An 18,977-nucleotide genomic window follows, 5' to 3' on the forward strand; every position below is an offset into this window, starting at 1 on the left:
TGACAAGATCTGCATCGAATCGGGATGACTCAATCGGTTCAATACACTGATTTTTTTCACCATGTTTTTTTTCAACCCTGGGGTAAGTGGAAACCAGTGAAAATCGACTATTTTTTAAACATTACTGCAGATACCGGACGTTTTTTGTCGGAGATTGCAACATGAATGAATCACAATAAATTCAAAAAATAAGAATCATTCATATTTCGTTCCTCAGTATGTTCTACATAATTTATGAATACACAGACATGATACAAGTACAATTTGTTAATTTTGCAACTAGGGGTCGTTCAAATATTACGTAACGCATTTTTTACTATTTTATACTCCCTGTTCTCTAATTAACATGATATAAATGGTCATTTGCATAAAAATGATTAGACTTATTTAGATTTATTTCTAAACAAATTTCCTCAAAGCGTCTCCTCCTCCCTTTCTGAGTGTGTTACGTTTTTGAATATTTGAATGATCCCATAAAGCTTATTAGAAGCCGTTTTGAGTGGCTCTACTTTGACATGAAAGCGTGTAAAATAGTATTCTCGATGTTATTGTTTCGTATGTTAATTCCTAGTATGTAGTACCCATTTTGCGTGTATTAAACTCTTCCCCCACATCTCACGTGTACCAAAACCCTTCTTCCAAATATTTGTATGTAACTTTTTCAATTTAGTGTTTCATAAACCAGTTGTAGTTAATTCGAGAAGCAAAATCGCACATTAAATTCATGAAAGTTCCGCATTTCAACTTACCCCGCTCTACGAACAGGTTGAAAAAAGCAACATGAAAACTAAACATTTTTAAAATTGACTTTTTTTTTAAAATACAGTGTGAATTTTTATTTTTTATCGAAAATCGTCTGTTATACCTTGTATATGCTGCAAACAGATTTCAATTTAGTGATTTATTTATTTTTTAGGATAACTTTCAAATTGAACTTCGAAAAAACCGTTCCAAGCCCCGGTGTACCTTATATCGGTTATTTTAAGAGATAGAGAAACACCTTGTTCTACAAAGATGTCTGAAATGATTGGAGCTATAACATTGTCGAGCTATGTTTACCTCTATCTATAAAGATAAGAAAGTTAGATTTTTTATTTCATCGAAAATTTTGGTCACCCTATTTTTGACAACATAAAAATGAGCGCTCTATCATGAGTAACAACTTTGTGCAGTGGCGTAGTGCACAGAAGGCGAGGGGATTGATTCGCCCCGGGTGTATCCCTCAAAGGGGTGACACCCACGACTATGATAATTATATTGTTTCGAGAAAGCAACAGCAATCTTCATTTAAAAGAGTCTTACCTGGGTTTTTTCGTTTTAGGTGGGAAAAAGGGGACGTCATTAAATTCATTGAATGGAGAATTGCGCTATAGATTTTAGGAAGTGTCATGAAGTTCGACAACGCCCCAGCCATGTCAGGACCGAACGGAGGAGTTCAGGTCTCGTTGAGAAAGCAAAACAAAAAAAAAACGCACTCATGGTTTGTAGACCACTCTTAGAACTTATAAGGACAACATGCTTTTAATAAATAAGAAGCAACAGCGAAGAACATTTTTCAGAACTGTTGAATCTATGTACTCGTTTTTCGCAATTTCTTCTCATTGATGAGATACGATTCTGAGTTACACAAGTGTGATGGCAAAAGGTTGCTGAAAAATCGTGAAGTAGATCTAGCGCAGAACTTTTGCAAATCAATGGATTGTCTCTGAGTAACGTTGTGATCAGACTCAATGCACTGGTAGCTTTTCTTCAAGAAGTAGTCGAAATTTTTGAGTCAATTCAAGCAAGACAGTAGCATCTGAGAGCGAACGTTTTCAACGTTGATCTCAAACTTGGAAAAATTTCCGTGGACATTTCAATGTCGCTGGAATTAACCTGAAGATGCCTATCATTAGAATGCGTTAGAACTTTTACAGTTTATTGTGGAATGAAATTTCTAAGAAACGCTTGCAAATTTTACAGTGAGTTTGAAGACGATTAACGTTTCCCAGCAAAAGAGGCTTGTTAACGATTTGCGTTTCCCAGCAAAAGAGGCTTGTCAAAGTTGAAAATTTTATTTTTCATTTGAGAACGAAAACAAACATTTGACTACAGGGGTGACACCCAAGACACCCGTCCTGGGTGTCACCCAGTCACGCTACGCCACTTTATCATACAAAATTATCTTGTGATGAATCCTCTGAGCCTAACATTGCGGTTTTCAACTCCTGTTGAACGAACCATAAGAGATGAAACTGACTCAAATGTTACACGTGAAGCCCACGACACCTTCCGGGACTGTTTCAACGAAGTGGAAAAAAATAATAGTGAGTATCGCGATCAGGGAAAACATCAAAATGCTTGTGAGAACATTTCGAATCGATCGCAATCACGATCCTTATAATTGGTGGTCACTCTAAGGCTTAGAGTCTGCGAAATACTAAGCAATAATACTAGCAATGTTTGCTAGTTTATTGTTCAATTGTAATGTTTGCAGCGATTTTTTTTTGTTAAAACCGAATGAAACCATTACGGGAGATCTCTACTGACGACAATTGATGCATTTGAGCCGTGCGCTGAAGGAAAACCGGCCACAATACGAGCAAAGACACGATAATGTTATTTTGCAGCACGACAATGGTCGGCCGCATGTCGTGAAACCGGTCAAAACATACTTGGAAACGCTGAAATGGGAGGTCCTATTTCACCCACCGTATTCTCCAGACATTCTGTCCGATTACTACCTTTTTCGATCGATGCAACATGGCCTGGTTGACCAGCATTTCTCCTATTTTGATAATGTCAAAAATAGGATCGATTCGTGATTATCCGACAAACCGGCCGATTATTTCCGCAAAGGGATCCGTGAATTGCCAGAAAGATGGGAAAAAGTTGCGATGGGCAATACTTTGAATATTAAATTTGTAATTTTTGCAGAATGAAGCATTAGTTTTTGAAAAAAAAGCGAAGAAACTTACCGGTACTCCTATTTATATATTTATATATCCAAAAATGGTGGCTGGATATGCCGGATACCGGATCCGTCTCATTTCTAATTAAAAGCTAAAAAATCATCGGCTCTACGAAATCGTTCTGAAGAGACTGTATTCCGGCGACTTCAGTGTCATCTGAGCGAATTTTCATGTGAAAGACGGAATAGACTTTCATCAGATAACATCGAAAATATCATGCTTATAAACCAAAATATGCAATAAAGATGATTGTGATGGGAATTTATTTGAGAAAACCTAGGATAGAGTTATATTTTTGCAATTCCATGCACTAATTGATTTTTTAAACTTTATTTTTTGACGTAGAACTACGTCTTTCAGGAAGGGTGCCAAATCAGAAAACAGGTCACGTTTTTTTGAAATAAAGTTAACGTTCATAACTATTTTCACTGTGAACGAATTCTCATGATTTGCATACCAATCGAATCGGAAATTCTCTAAGATTTGTTTTATATGCTATACAACACAATTTGCTAATCTTTAAACGGTTTAAATTCATGAAAACTGGAAGAACTTCCTTTTTCCCATATATTTGTTCTGCCGATTTGTGTGCTAACCCTACCCGTATTTTGAATACTTATAACTCGAACATTTCTTAACAGATCGGAAAGATTTGCATCAATTGATAGGTAATATTTCTATCACAAATAATAAAATGTTATTTTTCATGAGATGAACAATTAACTGTAACTGTAAAATGTCAAGCGTTATCTAAACGCTCTAACTGGCAAGTTTTGATTGGCCCGATTTACGGTTTCCCCAACACAGACTTCAAAATCGATGTACCTTTGAAAATCCGCTTTGCAAATAAACATGCAAGTCAAGGGTATTTTTTCCCACTGAGCTGTGTTTCCCTAACACGGACTTCAACATTAATGCGTCTGGGGGAATCCACTTTGCAAATACATACAAGTCGGGGATATTTTTTGATGTTGAGTACTTTTTTACTCGCTTGTCGTTGTGCAGACCGGAATATGTTTCCCTAAAACGTACTTTTAAGCTGAGAAGTCTGGGAAAATCATCATTTCAGATACTAGAGGTGAATGAATATTCGCGGTTCGAGAGCTATGTAAACATGAGATGTGCAATAATTTCAGAGGGAAATGTAAAATAAAATGATCGTTTGACAATTCTTCTGTTCACATATTTTGGTAGTCCTAGGTATCATATCAAATGTAAAAGGACATTCATCAAATTTACTTGTAACGAAGAACATAATCTATTACAAAAATTTCAATGCATTCTAAAATAATATTCGAAGTGGTAAACAAGTAAATTGCATAATATACTTGCGTAGTTCTACGTCGAAAATATGCGGTCGTGTCCTAGATACAACCCCTTACAATTTTTTGTCTTCCCTTCTTTACATATCCGAATAAATCGCTTCTTGGAAAAAGCCATCGAGCCGCTCGAATGAGCCGGCTCGTTTCATTGAACATATGGCTCTGAGCCATTCACTAAAATGAACAGTTTTGCCCACCTATACCCAGCGTTACCAATGTTCCAGGTTAAGGTGGTATTCTAGTGTAGAGACACGACGTTTTCGGACGTTTTTCCGAGCTGGGTACAAAATAAGACAAAGGATATTTTTACGATCTATTATAATATTATCTTTTTATCTATCTTTTAACAATAAAACAAAACTTGAACGGAGAAAAAATATTCATAACTATTTAGAATAGTTAAGAGCTGACGAAGTGATGGGGTTCAAAAAAATGTTGTGCCACGGCGTACACGATTCCAGCCCATCTGGTTATCTGATCCAAAAAAAATCGACCAGATTCGGAACAAGTAAAGATGCCGCTATCGGATGAACCTCGGACGAGTAAAAAACACCGTTTTTGACAAAATGACGGACGTTTGAAAAACAAAATGCGGTTTAGAAAGATTTTTCTTACGTTTCCCGATTTTTTTTAAAATCAAAATTTAAAAAATATTATTTTTAGAGGTTCATAGGCGATAGAGAGATTCATGCAGATTGTATTCATATAAATTCGACATTAATCGGTTCAGTAGAATTTGAGATATCCTGTACGCCAGTTTGAAAAAACTAGTTTCGAAAAAAACGCGTTTGAAGTTCATTGTTATGGCCGTACCAGGTTGGAAACCGCATTACTAAAATGGCTCTAACTGGTTAAATAATAGGATTTTCGATAAGTCCTTTTTTAGGATATATTCTTGAATGCCTAAACAACGGAAATGTGAAATGGGAAGGAAAAAATTGAGTTTTTTTTTTCAAATTTCTAGACTAGAATACTGCTTTAAACAGGGTTCTCAAGCTGTACCCAAGCTCAAGCTCAAGCTCTAAATAAATTAATTGGGTATGTTTTTATTTCAATTTATATTTTTTATTCGAGCTTTTGTCGTTCAAACGTTTGACAATTCCGCAAATAGTTTAATAGGTTATTTTTGTTTCTCTCATCCAGTTCAGTAGCTTCTGTTTCTATAACTTCAACATCGATGTAGATAAATTTGGCTTCTTTAGATTTGTGTATTGTTCTAAATATATTGCTCGAGAGAAAAATATTATTCTGGTTTCTGAATTAATCTGAGTGAATTTGGGTGTTTCGGTTTGTTTTGTTCAACTTAATAATCAATAGTGAAAAAACATAGTTTCACTATTTAATATTGGTCGTTGTTGAACATCTCCAGGTTATGTCTAACGACGGATTCGAGCAATATCCATCTTGTTGCGGACCGATGGTGCAGACTTTTGCATTTTCTCATTTTAGATCAAGCATGTGAAAACAGGACATCTCGCTACATATGAATGTCAAATTGTAATGATTCTTCTGACTCAAAGTGATACAAATGATTCAAAGAATAAAATAGTTGAGAAGGGAAAAAAAATATTTACATATTTACAAAAATATTCACATACAAGACATAACTAAATTTGAAACGCCATTTGAAAAAAAAAACTGTAAATTCTGTATGAATCAAAAAAAAATCTGTAACTACAGATTCTTGGTTTCAAAAAGACTGAAAAATCTGTATATATGGTAACCCTGATCCCTCCCTCATGCTTCCTATCACCAGATTAGTTTCGTTAAAAACAATAAAATAATAAAAAATATTAAAAATTCATTTCAGTACTGAAATAATATTGTGGGACGATTGTGGCAGTTTTGCGAAAATCTTCTATCAAGGGTTTTATGACAATGAAGCGATAAATACGATTTTTTTGTCCGAATAAACCCGTATTTCCTACAGGTTCTAGAAAAAAGGTCCTCAAATATTGTTTCACAGTAATGTTCGAGTGGTTGGAAACGTTATATTGATCTGCTCGAATGATAGGATTTCTAAATGGTTTATTTCGTCATTTTATGAACTGCATATAAATAATGCACGAAGCTTTAAAAGTTATTTTATTTATCAAGCATCGGAATGGGTGAAAAAATCATTTTAAGTAAATGAAATCCGATATTCGTAAAATAAAATGATTTTACAGGATCCAGTTTTCTTCCAGTTTTTTGAAAAATACTATTGGCAGCCCTGTCTGTACCTCAAATACACCGGTCCTTGTCCTTGAATGAAGTTAGCACAAAATCCTCACTTCACTTTGCATGCTAACGTGCTCAAATCTAGCCGATAACAATTGAACTTGGGCTAAGAAAAACGGGAGTATCCCGCCAAAATCCAACACTCTTTCACACTCCATCTTTCGCTCTCGGAACCGAGAGCGGCACGGGTTCAACAGAAAGGTGCGTGAGATTGTCTCTCACTGTCTCTCACAGTCCTTCCCACGCGCAGATCGATTCAGCTTCGAGAGCACCGGAGTGATGTATTTACAGCTATACATTGACTCCCGCCGATTTTCGTTCAGTCCAATATTCACGATCAGCTGAAGTCAGGTGTTTTGGAGCTCTGGACGTGTAGATCCTCGTAGATGTTTACCAACAGAATGAGCTATTCGATTGAGCATCAGAGAAGAAAGTGAGCATTGTTTGAGCTGAGGTTTGTAACTGTTCGTTGACCCTTAATTCTGTCATTGGCAAGGTAATAAAAACTATGAACATTCAGCCATGAAGTGATTAAATCAATAAAAACATATCTCGAATCGAATGATTAATCAGAAACCAATCAGTGATCAATGATGCAACTAAAATTCACAAGTGTTCGTGGATATGAAGGGGTTTGCTGGATGCAAATGAATGTAAGAGAAGCAGTGGCATTGATTGGTTTAAGTTATTTTTAGGGGACCAAAGCGGTTTAGTGTAGATGGTTGAGTGTGAATGTTGCGGCATAACTTATTCTGCAATCTCCAAAAAGGTCAAGCAATAAGTTGGAGCCAGTAAAAATCCGCGGTTCGATATTCTAGTTACAGTTGGGGGCAGTTTTAGTCGTGAAGGGTCAGCGAAATCTGTTTCCAAATCTTAAAGTTTATTCTGTAGTGAAATTTCGTTGTCAGAAAATGTCAATCATGATCATAAATGCACTAAATAATTTATTAAAATATTGTGATTGATTTGTGATGTTCAGTAGTAAAACTCAACAATGTCCACGCGTACCTATCTATCGCATGAAATCATATAATCAAAACAAAAAGCGGAAATGTACCCCCCGAGGATTTGATTATAAACTATCCCGTAGGAATCTTATCAGCTGTTTTGATTATTATTGGCAATGGAAGTAAATTGCATCAATGCTGTTATCGATAACGTATTGCTTGACAATACACGGCAAATGTTCAACGCCACAGTCAATCCATGCCGATTTATTGATAATTGTAATCATAACATCTACACAATTATGTTTGTCTGATTTCCGCTCCCATTGCAATGACTTCGCTGATTGATTTTGGACAGCAAAATAAGCCACGAGTGTTTTCGACTGCAGATCGAAAAAAAGCTCACAATCTTATCACACTTCTTCATTTTCAGTTGAGTCGACACCAAGATGCTGAACAGTACGAATGGGAAGCGTTCGATATCGTCGGGTGCTACAAGCGCTATCGGCGAAGAAGACGTATACCGACAGCTTACAATTAAGAACAATCTGCACTCGATAACACCGTCACCGGGTTCTACCAAGGGTTACGACGAGGAGAAATCGAATGGATTACACGGATCAATTGGTGAACTTGTTCGTGCTGCCAGCAACCGCTGTAATCGCATGCAGGTAAATGGGGTGATTCATTTTCACACTACATTCGCGATGTTTTGAACACATCGTGTTTGAGAGTGCATTCATTTGAAATACCAAGGGTTTTTCTCTGCTACATGCACTATGCATGCAATTTCGATGATACTAGTGGTTATCATTTTAACTGATAGTTTTTACCGAAATATGTTTACAAAATATGATTTGCATTTTGGATTTAAAATTTATTTTGTTTTAGATAACCATGAGTGTCCTGGCAACACTAACCGTCCTATCGTCTGGTATGGGATTAGGCTATTCAGCGATTACACTTCATACACTGACGAAGGAAGATGATCCGATGCGATTGAATCCCGAACAAGCATCATGGTTTGGTAAGTAATATCGCACACGAAGATTATGCACTATCATTGCACCTGTTCGATATTTCCACCGGCCGAAAGGGTCTTGCTATTTATGCTTTCAACAAGGGTGAATTCTTAAAATAACATATAGTAAAGAGTCGACGGCACCAGTGGTTGTGTGGTTAGCGTAACAGCCGCGTAAACGCGTTTTTCTCGAAACCATGGCGTTTTAAATTTTGGATCCGCACTCCTTACGCAAATACGTAGGTCAACTAATTGGCTTGTAAATTTTAACGGAGCATCAGACAAACCTGGGACAAAAACTACAGTAAAGTAGACATCCCAGAGAACATTTTGAGTCAGAAATATTTTTTAAATTTTCCATCAGGAGGAGAGTGATGCCACTAAAAAGGCGACCAAAAGAGTATCGGCCTAAGGCGCACAAACAGTCTCTTGGTGACACCGCTCATCAGCGCTTTCATGATGAACTTCACCACAACAGCGACAACATGCTCCAATCGTTCAATTATAACTGAGTGGATTCCCGAGCGGCGCTCGCTTATATACCGATTAGTGATTTCAATAACCTGTTTGAAAGCAATTTTAAGACTATTGAAACAAGTTTTTGGATCAAAAAGTAACAAGTATTTTATCTTTCGAATGAAGTGTTTAATATACCAATTCGTTCAGTTGTTTAGGAGCTTCTTCTTCTTCTTCAATGGCACTAACGTTCCTAGAGGAACTTCGCCGTCGTAACGTAGTATTACTTGCGTCATTTTTATTAGTACTTAGTTGAGATTTCTATGCCAAATAACACGCCTTGAATGCATTCTGAGTGGCAAGCTCTAGAATACGCGTGATCACAGTGCATGTCGGAGGAAATTTCTTTGACGAAAAATTCCCCTAACCAGAACGGGAATCGAACCCGAACACCCGGCATGTTAGTTATGACGCTAACTACTCGGCCACGGGAGCACATTGTTTAGGAGCTATTAACGCTCAAAATCTCGGTCTCCAGCGTAACGGTTTCGTTTTCGAAGCTTTGATTACCGGGTTGTAACGGTATAGAAAAGAAAGACGTAGTCATACGTCAAAAATCGCGGAAATCACATACTTTTTAATGATGTTCATAGTGTACTACCCCCTTAAGTGGATAATATGCTTTTGCTGAGAATACAGTATGTCATTTTTTTGGAACTTTTGGAGCTGTTTACTCGTTTTTCGTAGTTTTAACTCATCAACGGAATAAAGATCAGAGCCGTATAGGTGTGACGGTAAAAAAGATATCGTTAACTCTATGGAGTGATCATTACGATGCTGTGAAACCAATTTATGCGAACTTCGATGGGATGATCACAGTCATTGCTGCCAACGCGCCCCTAATTTAAGCTACCGTTTAATCAGCCAATGGCTGTGATACGTATTTATACCTTTTCTGGATTATAACTAGAGATGAAACGGATATCCGGTATCTGGCCGGATAGCAAATATTGGCCAGATACCGGATATTAGAAAAATATCAATAAATTCTCAATAAAACAAGATAAATCATATGTTTTCAAAATTAGATCAATATTAATATGTAACATTAAATCATTAACACTGTTACTTTTATTATGAATTATCTAACCGATCGATTACGCTTTGCTTCGTACACCAGCCAAACGATGATCATTTTTCGGACAAACCATGATCATAATTTCCCTTTGAAGAAAACCGTTCAAAATACATAAAAATTTTAATAATTTGAACACCTTTGGGGCTGTCCACATACATGTGGACAGAAAAGCATGATTTTAGACACCAACCCCCCCCCCCCCCCCCAGTGGACAAGTGTGGACATTTCTTGTACCCCTTCTCCTTATTGTCCACATGGACATTTCTCCAGTTTTTAAAAAAATATATATTTGTTTTCACAAAAATTCCATTCTAAGCTTGTTTCTATTTTTTATTCCATGTTTTTTTTTTATAAATATGATAGTCTTATTAATAGCTACGGTTCGTTTTAAAATTTTTTCAACAGTGTCTGGGAAGCTCATTATTTTCCTACAAATTCCATTTACGGTATCTCCATTTATATATCTCCATATAATATCACTACTCTTGAGTATTTTTATTAAAGCTGGTTGGCTGTTTGGGTTGTAAAAAATTCAGACAATGAAATCAAGCACATTGTTTGAAACAGTTGTTGGCATTTATCGAAGAAAAGCGAATCTCGACACAATACAATAAACAATAAAAAAACGATGTTGAATCAGCGTTGTAAAGTTGTAATGTATTGCTAGTTTTAGATCGTTCAACATACCCGAATTGTCGCTCAAACACAACTGATCCGCAGATTCATAAATAAAATTAGTTTACTATTCGAGTTAACTGCTAAAACTTTGTGCTGCGTTTTTAGGAAGGGATAATTACAATGGATTCGTGGATTGAACACACCTTGAAAATAAAACATTATTAATCAAAACTTCCATTTCCGTATCAATTAACACCAAGTCAAAATTTTTATTCCTTTTTGTTAAATTTAAAATTGGTTTTGAACCTGCTAATCTAATCGAAAGTATTTTGTCTCAAAACCCGGAAGTCACGACCAGATGTGGACATTCTTTGTTTCCTCGTCAAAAAACTGGTCACGGCGCTTTTTACGTTATACAATGAGTTGAAGTTACACCAGGAATCTTAACAGTTGATAATCTGAAGATGCAATATCTGGTAAGTATAGTGGGTGGAGTCTTAGAAGCGTCCTGAAAACGTTCTGGATCGTTGAATTTAATATGTTCAGACTTATTGTATACAGATTTCCCTCCAGTCACATCAGTCCCAGACCATGACTTCAGTCGAAAACCTACTTCGGGGTTCTATTCACTTGCCCAAGCCTTTTTCAATTCTACATCATTGTGAATGACTTGCCTTTCGCAATTCGCTACAAATATTTATTTTCGTTGCGTTTATCATACAGATTGCAGATTGAGATGCGTTTCTTCAAATGTTTTTTGGTAAAAAACCCTTATTCCAGAATCCGGTCGGATTTGAAATTAGCACAATGTTGCATTCTTTAATCTGATCGAGTTAAATTCTATCGGGTTGTGCAAATGTTGCAACTGAAGAGGTCGGTTGATCGTTTGATTAATTCAAATAATCGAATATCTACAATTTTAATCGAGGAATTTTGTATCGAATAATGAAAAATTAAAATATGAATGCATCGAATAATTATCACAGTAATAACGATTAATGAAAAAAAGAACCAATTTTTCAAAAAAAGTACGAGGGCTCATCGGACCATAAGTACTTGGCCTCATCGCCCGATGGTGTCATTATCGCAAGAGAGATTACTTATCGTGTAGTACATTCTCGTAAACGGCTACTGTCAAAATTTCAGCCGAATCGGACTCGTAGTTTGGTTTTGACCGTATGTGAAAGCCAGCGTGTCCGTGGATTTTAGAAAAATGGAAAAAATTAAAATTCCGCTGTCGCCACGGCCAAATTGGTCGAATTGCACTACGAACTGCTGCTCCATCCACCGTATTCTCCAGATTTGGCCCCGTGCGACTTTTATTTCCAAACTTGAAAAAGTCACTTGCCGGGCAGAAATTTGAATCGAATGAGGAGGTCATCGCCGCCACGGAGGTCTACTTTGCAGACCTCGAGAAAACGTATTTTTCAGATGGATTAAAGAAGTTGGAGCATCGCTGAGTCAAGTGTATCGAGCTAAAACGAGACTATGTTGAGATAAAATAAATCGCCACTTTTCCAATTTTGTTCTTGTAGGCGAAGTACTTATCGGACTGCCCTCGTACATTGCAAAATTTGTTTAGCCGTTTTGACGAAATACATCCAATATGGTAAATAATTTAGGGGAACTGGGTGGAAGCCCGTCACTGAGGGTAAGACCGGCATCTCATGAGTTTTACTAGAAAACTCTAATTAACTATGTTTTTGAACACTCCACATGTTAGTATCTATTCTTTCAGAGGTTTTAAATCAAATCCAACCTACCGTGATTCGCCAAACGTTAAAATATTGATAAAAACGAACGCGAGTGTCGATGATGTGCAACCGGATGTAATTTTTCGGTAGTGGAATTTATGTTTTTATTCTTGAATGATCCTTTTTCGTTGTTCTACAGTTTGTCCCCTGGATTGTTAACTATCACTAGGATTCGAGTTGAATTGGGTGAAAGCAATAAATTAATAGAAAGACAATCTCCTTGAAAAATGTATGCTGTTGGAGTAAGACCGTTCCTCTTTGAGTGGAGTAAGCCCGGGATGATCTCCAGTTAGTTGAAGGTTATTGGGATGCCTCGCAGCTCTCAAGTGGTTCCCAGGAGAACTTTACCCTTGCAAAAGAGGCTATCGTTGGTAGAGTTTCTGTCAATCGTGCTTCCAAGTCTTTCCACCGCGCTGGTTGGTGAACTCTGTTTTTATGTCAACTTTGAAATTTGACTATTACTTGAAAAATTGCCGTTTAAAATCACTGATATAACTTATATCTCATGGAAAATAATCTAGACAATGGGTACTTTCACTTATGGGCCGGGCTTACCCCCAGTCCCTCTAAGGTTTTCTGTTATCGCGAATTACCAGTTTACCACCAACTGACACATCGTGATGTCGATGATGAACTTTTGCAGCTTAGAGATAGTGAGATAGGCGGTGACGGTAGGTAGAGTGAGACAGCGAAAATCGTTCCATAAACCTGGTGGAAACACTCTAAATCGGACAAACCAACATCATTTACCCTACTTCTATCTGGCCGGAGACTGATTACACTTTTCTCAATTTGCGCCTTTCCTATTCCCATTGCGCAGACGCTATTTTCCTATCAGAAATGGTGATACACATTTGTACTGTTCCACTGCGTTACGGTTGAACTTTTATTGCTTTGAGGGAAGCTTTCAATCTGCAAGTAACATTTTTTCTTTTCCCGTTTAGCCTCTATCTGCACGATTGCTTGTCCGTTCGGTGGACTAATTTCAGGCTATTTACTTGACCGAATCGGGCGGAAATACACGCTGGTGCTTATCAACGTGCTTTCGATCGCGTCGTGGGGCTTGATAGCTATTTCGAGCAGCGATGACTTCGACCGGATGTACGCTCAAATAATAAGCGCGCGTGTCATAATAGGTGAGAACATGTGTGGATCTATTCTATGTTATAAAGGTTAGTTTTTCTGCATTCACAGGTTTAGTGATAGGACTGGCCAGTGCTGCCGCTTCCATCTACTCCGCCGAAATTGCAACACCAAGGATGCGTGGTCGCCTAACGGTGCTAACGACCTTCCAGATTGCTGTGGGTGTACTCATGATCTACACTTTCGGCTATTTGATCCCGGAAAATTTTCGCCTGGTTGCGGCAATTGCAGCTATATGTTGTGTTTGCTCCTTCCTGTTACTGATCCCTTTGCCCGAGTCTCCGGCATGGTTGATGACAAAAGCACGCGAGGAGGAAGCCGAACGATCGTTGAAAAAAATTCGCGGTTACGGAAGCTGTGGCACAACGATACCAGCTATAGAAAATGAACTGGCGCGTTTCAGGGACAATGTAAATACACAGAGAGCATCTGGGAAGGAACCGCTTTCAGTGATGATGAAACAGCCCCAAGTTTATAAACCACTTGTGTTGATCATAAGCTTCTTTGGGTTTCAACAGTTCTCCGGGACCTTCGTGATTATTGTATATGCGGCGAATGTTTCTTCAGAAGCTGGCGTGTCAATAGATCCATTCCTTTGTACCGTCCTAATAGGAGTCACTCGAGTCATCGCTACGATCCTGGTGGCCTATATTTTGGACACTTTGGGTAGGAAGCCACCGACAATATTCTCGGGAATTGGAATGGCCGCGTGTATGTTTGGTGTAGCGGCCTGTATTCATCACCCACCCTCCGAAAGTTTAAGTTGGATTCCAACAGTTTTGATAATATCCTACGTATTCACGGGTACTTTGGGTTTCATTACGATGCCGTTCTCTATGCTGGCTGAATTATTCCCTCAAAAGATAAGAGGACCAGCATCGGGTGTGACCGTCTTCTCCGCTTACATGATGTCATTCATAATCATCAAGTTGTATCCTGCAATGATCGATACTATGGGAAGCTCGAATGTTTTCATTTTCTACGGAGTTGTATCACTGCTGGGAGTTATTTTTGTGTGGTATTTCTTGCCCGAGACGAAAGGCAAATCTCTCCAAGAGATAGAGGACTATTTCTGCAGCAAGTCATCAATCAAACTTCCAACTCAATTGACGGATGATGCCACCACGAAATTGTCTTCGTCAGCTGTGTAGACTCATCGTTAGATACCCGTATAACACGCACTTAAGTGACTTAGTTGGAAGACATAAATGTGATCAAAATGAAGCTACTTAGAGATGACGTTTACTTTGATGAAACCGCGTTTTGCGCGGTTTTTCGGTATTGCGTGCCATAAACGGATATAAAAGAGCCGATTATTAGAGACGATATCGAGAATTGTCAATTAGCGCTCATGTGTTCTATAAATTAGTCGGCGAAACAACTTATCAATTAAAATTTATTTAATGGGGTTCATGTTGCCCAGAGAACCAGTTTGTGACACAGCTTATGCGGGCATATCATTCCAGTGGAACGCAGTTGAATTACTGCAGACGGTAACAATGCTGTGATAGCGAAACACATCAATTAACACTACTGGTAGTTATTGGGTATAGTTATTGGTAGGCTTAAATAATGTCGAATTTTATGAAAAGTTTACGACAATTATTCGAATCCTTATGTTTTAGTCCAGTAATTATCAATATTAACAGCAATATAAATGAGTAGTACTGAAGTGCGCTATCTTAGTTCTACGAAGAAGAAAGATGCTCATATATCAATAATATGGATTTGTATTAATATAAGTTTACTTAAATCTACAAACGTATAATAAAAATTAGCTCATCGAGAACGAGGATTATCAAACTATCGTGTTTTATTTCAGTAATTGTAAAACATCTTTCAATATGTTTGTGGATTAGCACTATTAAACTTCACGCTAGAGGCGAATGAACTGAAAAGTTTAAAGCAAGTTTAGCAAATAAAATTTAAATTTGGAACTTTAACCCTTTGCGGTCGAATTCAATTTTCCCGGAACAACTTTTCAAGAGCCTAGCATAATTGCTTTTAGGTAGCGGAATTTATTTAAAATTTCAGCAGCGATAACAACTGCGTCCGTGCAGTTCCAAATCTTCGCGAAGACCTTTCGATCATCTCCAATTTATCCCCTTTCAATCCTTTTTTTCCCTTTTAATTTTCAAAAAAACAATTGAAGCTTTTGACCTTATTCAGGTTCCTTGGTAACTTTTCCATTGAAGCCGGTTTCCAATGCCGATGCCCTATCCCTCTTTCGCTACGATAAATAAATAAATAAATAAATAAAATAAATAAATAAATAAATAAATAAACAAATAACTAAATATATAAATAAATATATTTCTTTCCTACTACTAAATAAATAAATACAACAAGACTACACTACGAAAAAAATAACTCTTTGTGAAACACTAACCTGGGGGTCTGCGATTAACTGTTGATTTGGTTTATTACAAAAATTGGACTCATACGTCATCTTTTCTTACATATCCCAATACTACATTTCTTTTTTTTTGTAATTTGCGAAACTACAGGAAAGTCAAACACAAATTGTGGACATTCACTGTTGGTTTCTCATATGACAATACAACACAAACAAATATTTTACCAATTTTTGTCAATAGATAAGGTCCAAACCAACGGTTGGCCTTTTCACCAAACTCCATATTGTAACCCAACGAAAACCAATCTGTGTTTCTGCTCGAGAACGGATCGTCCGGTTTAAGCTGTCTGTTTTGTTGTGTTCATTTTCACCCAACATCCCGTTCATGCGGCGAGAAAAATCGGAAAAGTGAAGTAATATTCGAAAAAGTGATTTCCCATATGCTCTACATATCGTATGTGCTGTTAGTCGAATTGGAATTTGCATTGAGGCATATAGCATCGTGTTCGGTTGAGTTTCAAGCGAAAATGGAAACAGGTTGAATAAACACCTAAAAAGTAAAAATTATAGTAGAGAATTACCTTTTCCATTTCAAACATGTTTTCTCTATAATAATGTAACATGTATTTTCTGGTGTGAAAAATGGTATATTGTGTTCGCTAATGATAATTATCTTATATTATATTGGTGAGTTTTTTTTCTTTATTCCATCCATACATAACTCAGAATTCATCTCGCCCATCTCATTCCTTTTCGGCATTTTCTATTGTGGTATGCACCATCCAGTGACTAATCGCCATCCTTTTGTCATCATCATTGTAAACAATTCATTATCAAAGAGTTAAACGATGTAATTCTTGAAACATATCCAAAATTAGCATGCGACAGGATCCTACGCATGCCTAACGGAATCCTACGTCAGCTATGCGGTCGTGTTTCGAACAAAACCCGTCTGTGACTTTTTACTTTTTTTTTATTTAACACGTTCACTCTGGCACTTGTCATCAAAGGGTCGCACAAGTCTGATTCATCGGGTGGCGTTCACTACCGCTATGCATTTGATTTTGCTATCATAAACTTTTGATTAACTCTACATATTTGCCTCTCTGTGTGCACGCATAACACGCGTGTTAACGATGACGTTGACGTTGGCGTTGGCTTTGTCTTTTGACCGTTGACGTTTGCGTGTGCATTTGTATGGGCACTTTCTTGGTCTAACTCCAAACGCGTCTAAGTTCTTCCACCTCTAGCATTATCTCCCACTCGCTCAATTCCTATCTACTCACTATAAAACTTTTTTTATTTTTTCAATTTTTCGCGCCCCATATGTTAACACTATCATTTACGAACGTATTGTGAGATTTCATGCTATCCGGTCTTTTAGTACCATTTTATCCCAAATAATTAAATTTTGTTGACAAATCATAGAACAAGGTTCATTTGTATGTGTTGAAACGCAAATGAAATTAATAAAATTAAGCATTAATGTTCAACAGTCCGAAACAGCAAAAAATTAGGTGTTTTCACGCCACAAAAGTATTTCACTGACAATAACAATGACCAATGTAACGATAAAATATTTTTCAACTGATGATTCTTGTAGGAAATTTTCTCGATTTCATCGTTTAACTTCTTGAGACAGTTCATACTTCTCTATTTATCTATACCGATCTTAATAATTTTTTTTAGTTTGTTGAACCCCATAGTTTGCTAAATGAAACACAAGTATAAAAATGTTTGGACTTGAGTTAATCTGATAAATCAAAGTTCTATGTTTGTAATTTGACAACGTTTCGAAATACCTCATTTTAAAATGCTTGTTTCTCATAAATTATAGAATAAAACCTAGGTCCACAGCTCTGCAAACAAGTATTCAATTATTCATTCAATGGTGTGTAGACATTGAAGTTTTACTGGGTACGTGCAGAGATATCTCAAGAAACATAAAAATTAAATTCGTTTCAAAGAATTCATATTATAACTAGTGTTTGTTCAGATAAAGTTATAAATTGTTTCCCAAAATTTGGTTCTTTGGTGCATAATCTCATGGAATGGGTCAATATTATATTACTGAGAAGTTCAACTTTTCTGTAACACCGTGCGCGTTATATTAGATTGGGAAAAATAATACCTTATTTTTAGGTGAAGTTCAAATCATATTTGAATATGCTTCGGATTGTCCGATTTGGGTCAAATATGCACCGTTGTTGAAAAATTTGTTGCTCTTCTAAAAATAGCTTCATAATGCCTCTCTCATAGTAATCTTGGTGTTTATTGGCGGGAAACTCTAGCAATCGATTTTTACAGTCTTCTCTCGATCCCAATTTCTTATCACTCAGGAAGTTCTGCAATGCGAGTAAAAGGTGATAATCGTTTGGTACCAGGTCTGGACTATATGGTGGATGCATTAAAACATTCCAATCAAGCACCTGGAATCTCTGGCGAGCCACTATAGACATGCGTTGTCCTGATGGAACACAACACCTCTTCTATTGGCCAATTATGGATGTTTCTGGTCAATAACTAGCTTCAAACCGGTCAGTTGTTGACAGTAGGGATCTTAATTTACTGTATTGCACCAAACAAAATTTAAAAAATTAAAATTTGGAGGGATTGCATCCGAGACACGATGCAATTGGTTTATCGAAATGATAAACACGTTGGTTTATCATTTCGGATATTATTTCGAATACGTCGAAATTTCACAAATAACTCTTTAGTAAAAAAATCCGGGAACCCTGGAAAGGTTTAATGGCTTGCGTGGTTTTGTAGAATCATTTCGAGAAGCAACGATTCTTTATTGCCTTTGCGAGAACAATACACTAATTGGTCATATGTCGCAATGTACGCATTGCATTGCACGAGAGGCATCTTCCGTGCATCGCCATTCAACAAACATCAAATACAGCGATAAAAATGAACATCGCGAGAATGACCGTTTATGAAAAATCGACTCTTCTCGACTCTCGGTCAAAACCGTAAAGAAAGCTAGGAGTCTGTTGCATCAGAACAGAACCGATGCGCACGAGAGCAAATACGAATGGCAACTAA

General features: G+C 37.1%; 1 protein-coding gene across 1 annotated transcript in view; it reads left to right on the forward strand.

Annotated features, from left to right (window-relative positions):
• The first annotated feature begins 6,763 nt into the window (after positions 1-6,763).
• LOC129773386 (uncharacterized) overlaps positions 6,764-18,977 on the forward strand; it is a 106,612-nt gene continuing 94,398 nt past the window's right edge. Inside the window, exons 1-5 of the mRNA XM_055776984.1 lie at positions 6,764-6,947; positions 7,874-8,111; positions 8,332-8,467; positions 13,372-13,563; positions 13,622-14,717. Coding sequence (XP_055632959.1) covers positions 7,890-8,111; positions 8,332-8,467; positions 13,372-13,563; positions 13,622-14,717 — 1,646 coding nt within the window. The 5' untranslated portion in view covers positions 6,764-6,947; positions 7,874-7,889. The remainder of the gene's footprint in view (positions 6,948-7,873; positions 8,112-8,331; positions 8,468-13,371; positions 13,564-13,621; positions 14,718-18,977) is intronic.

The sequence above is a fragment of the Toxorhynchites rutilus genome, chromosome 3 (genome assembly GCF_029784135.1).
Source record: "Toxorhynchites rutilus septentrionalis strain SRP chromosome 3, ASM2978413v1, whole genome shotgun sequence".
Lineage (NCBI taxonomy): Eukaryota > Metazoa > Arthropoda > Insecta > Diptera > Culicidae > Toxorhynchites > Toxorhynchites rutilus.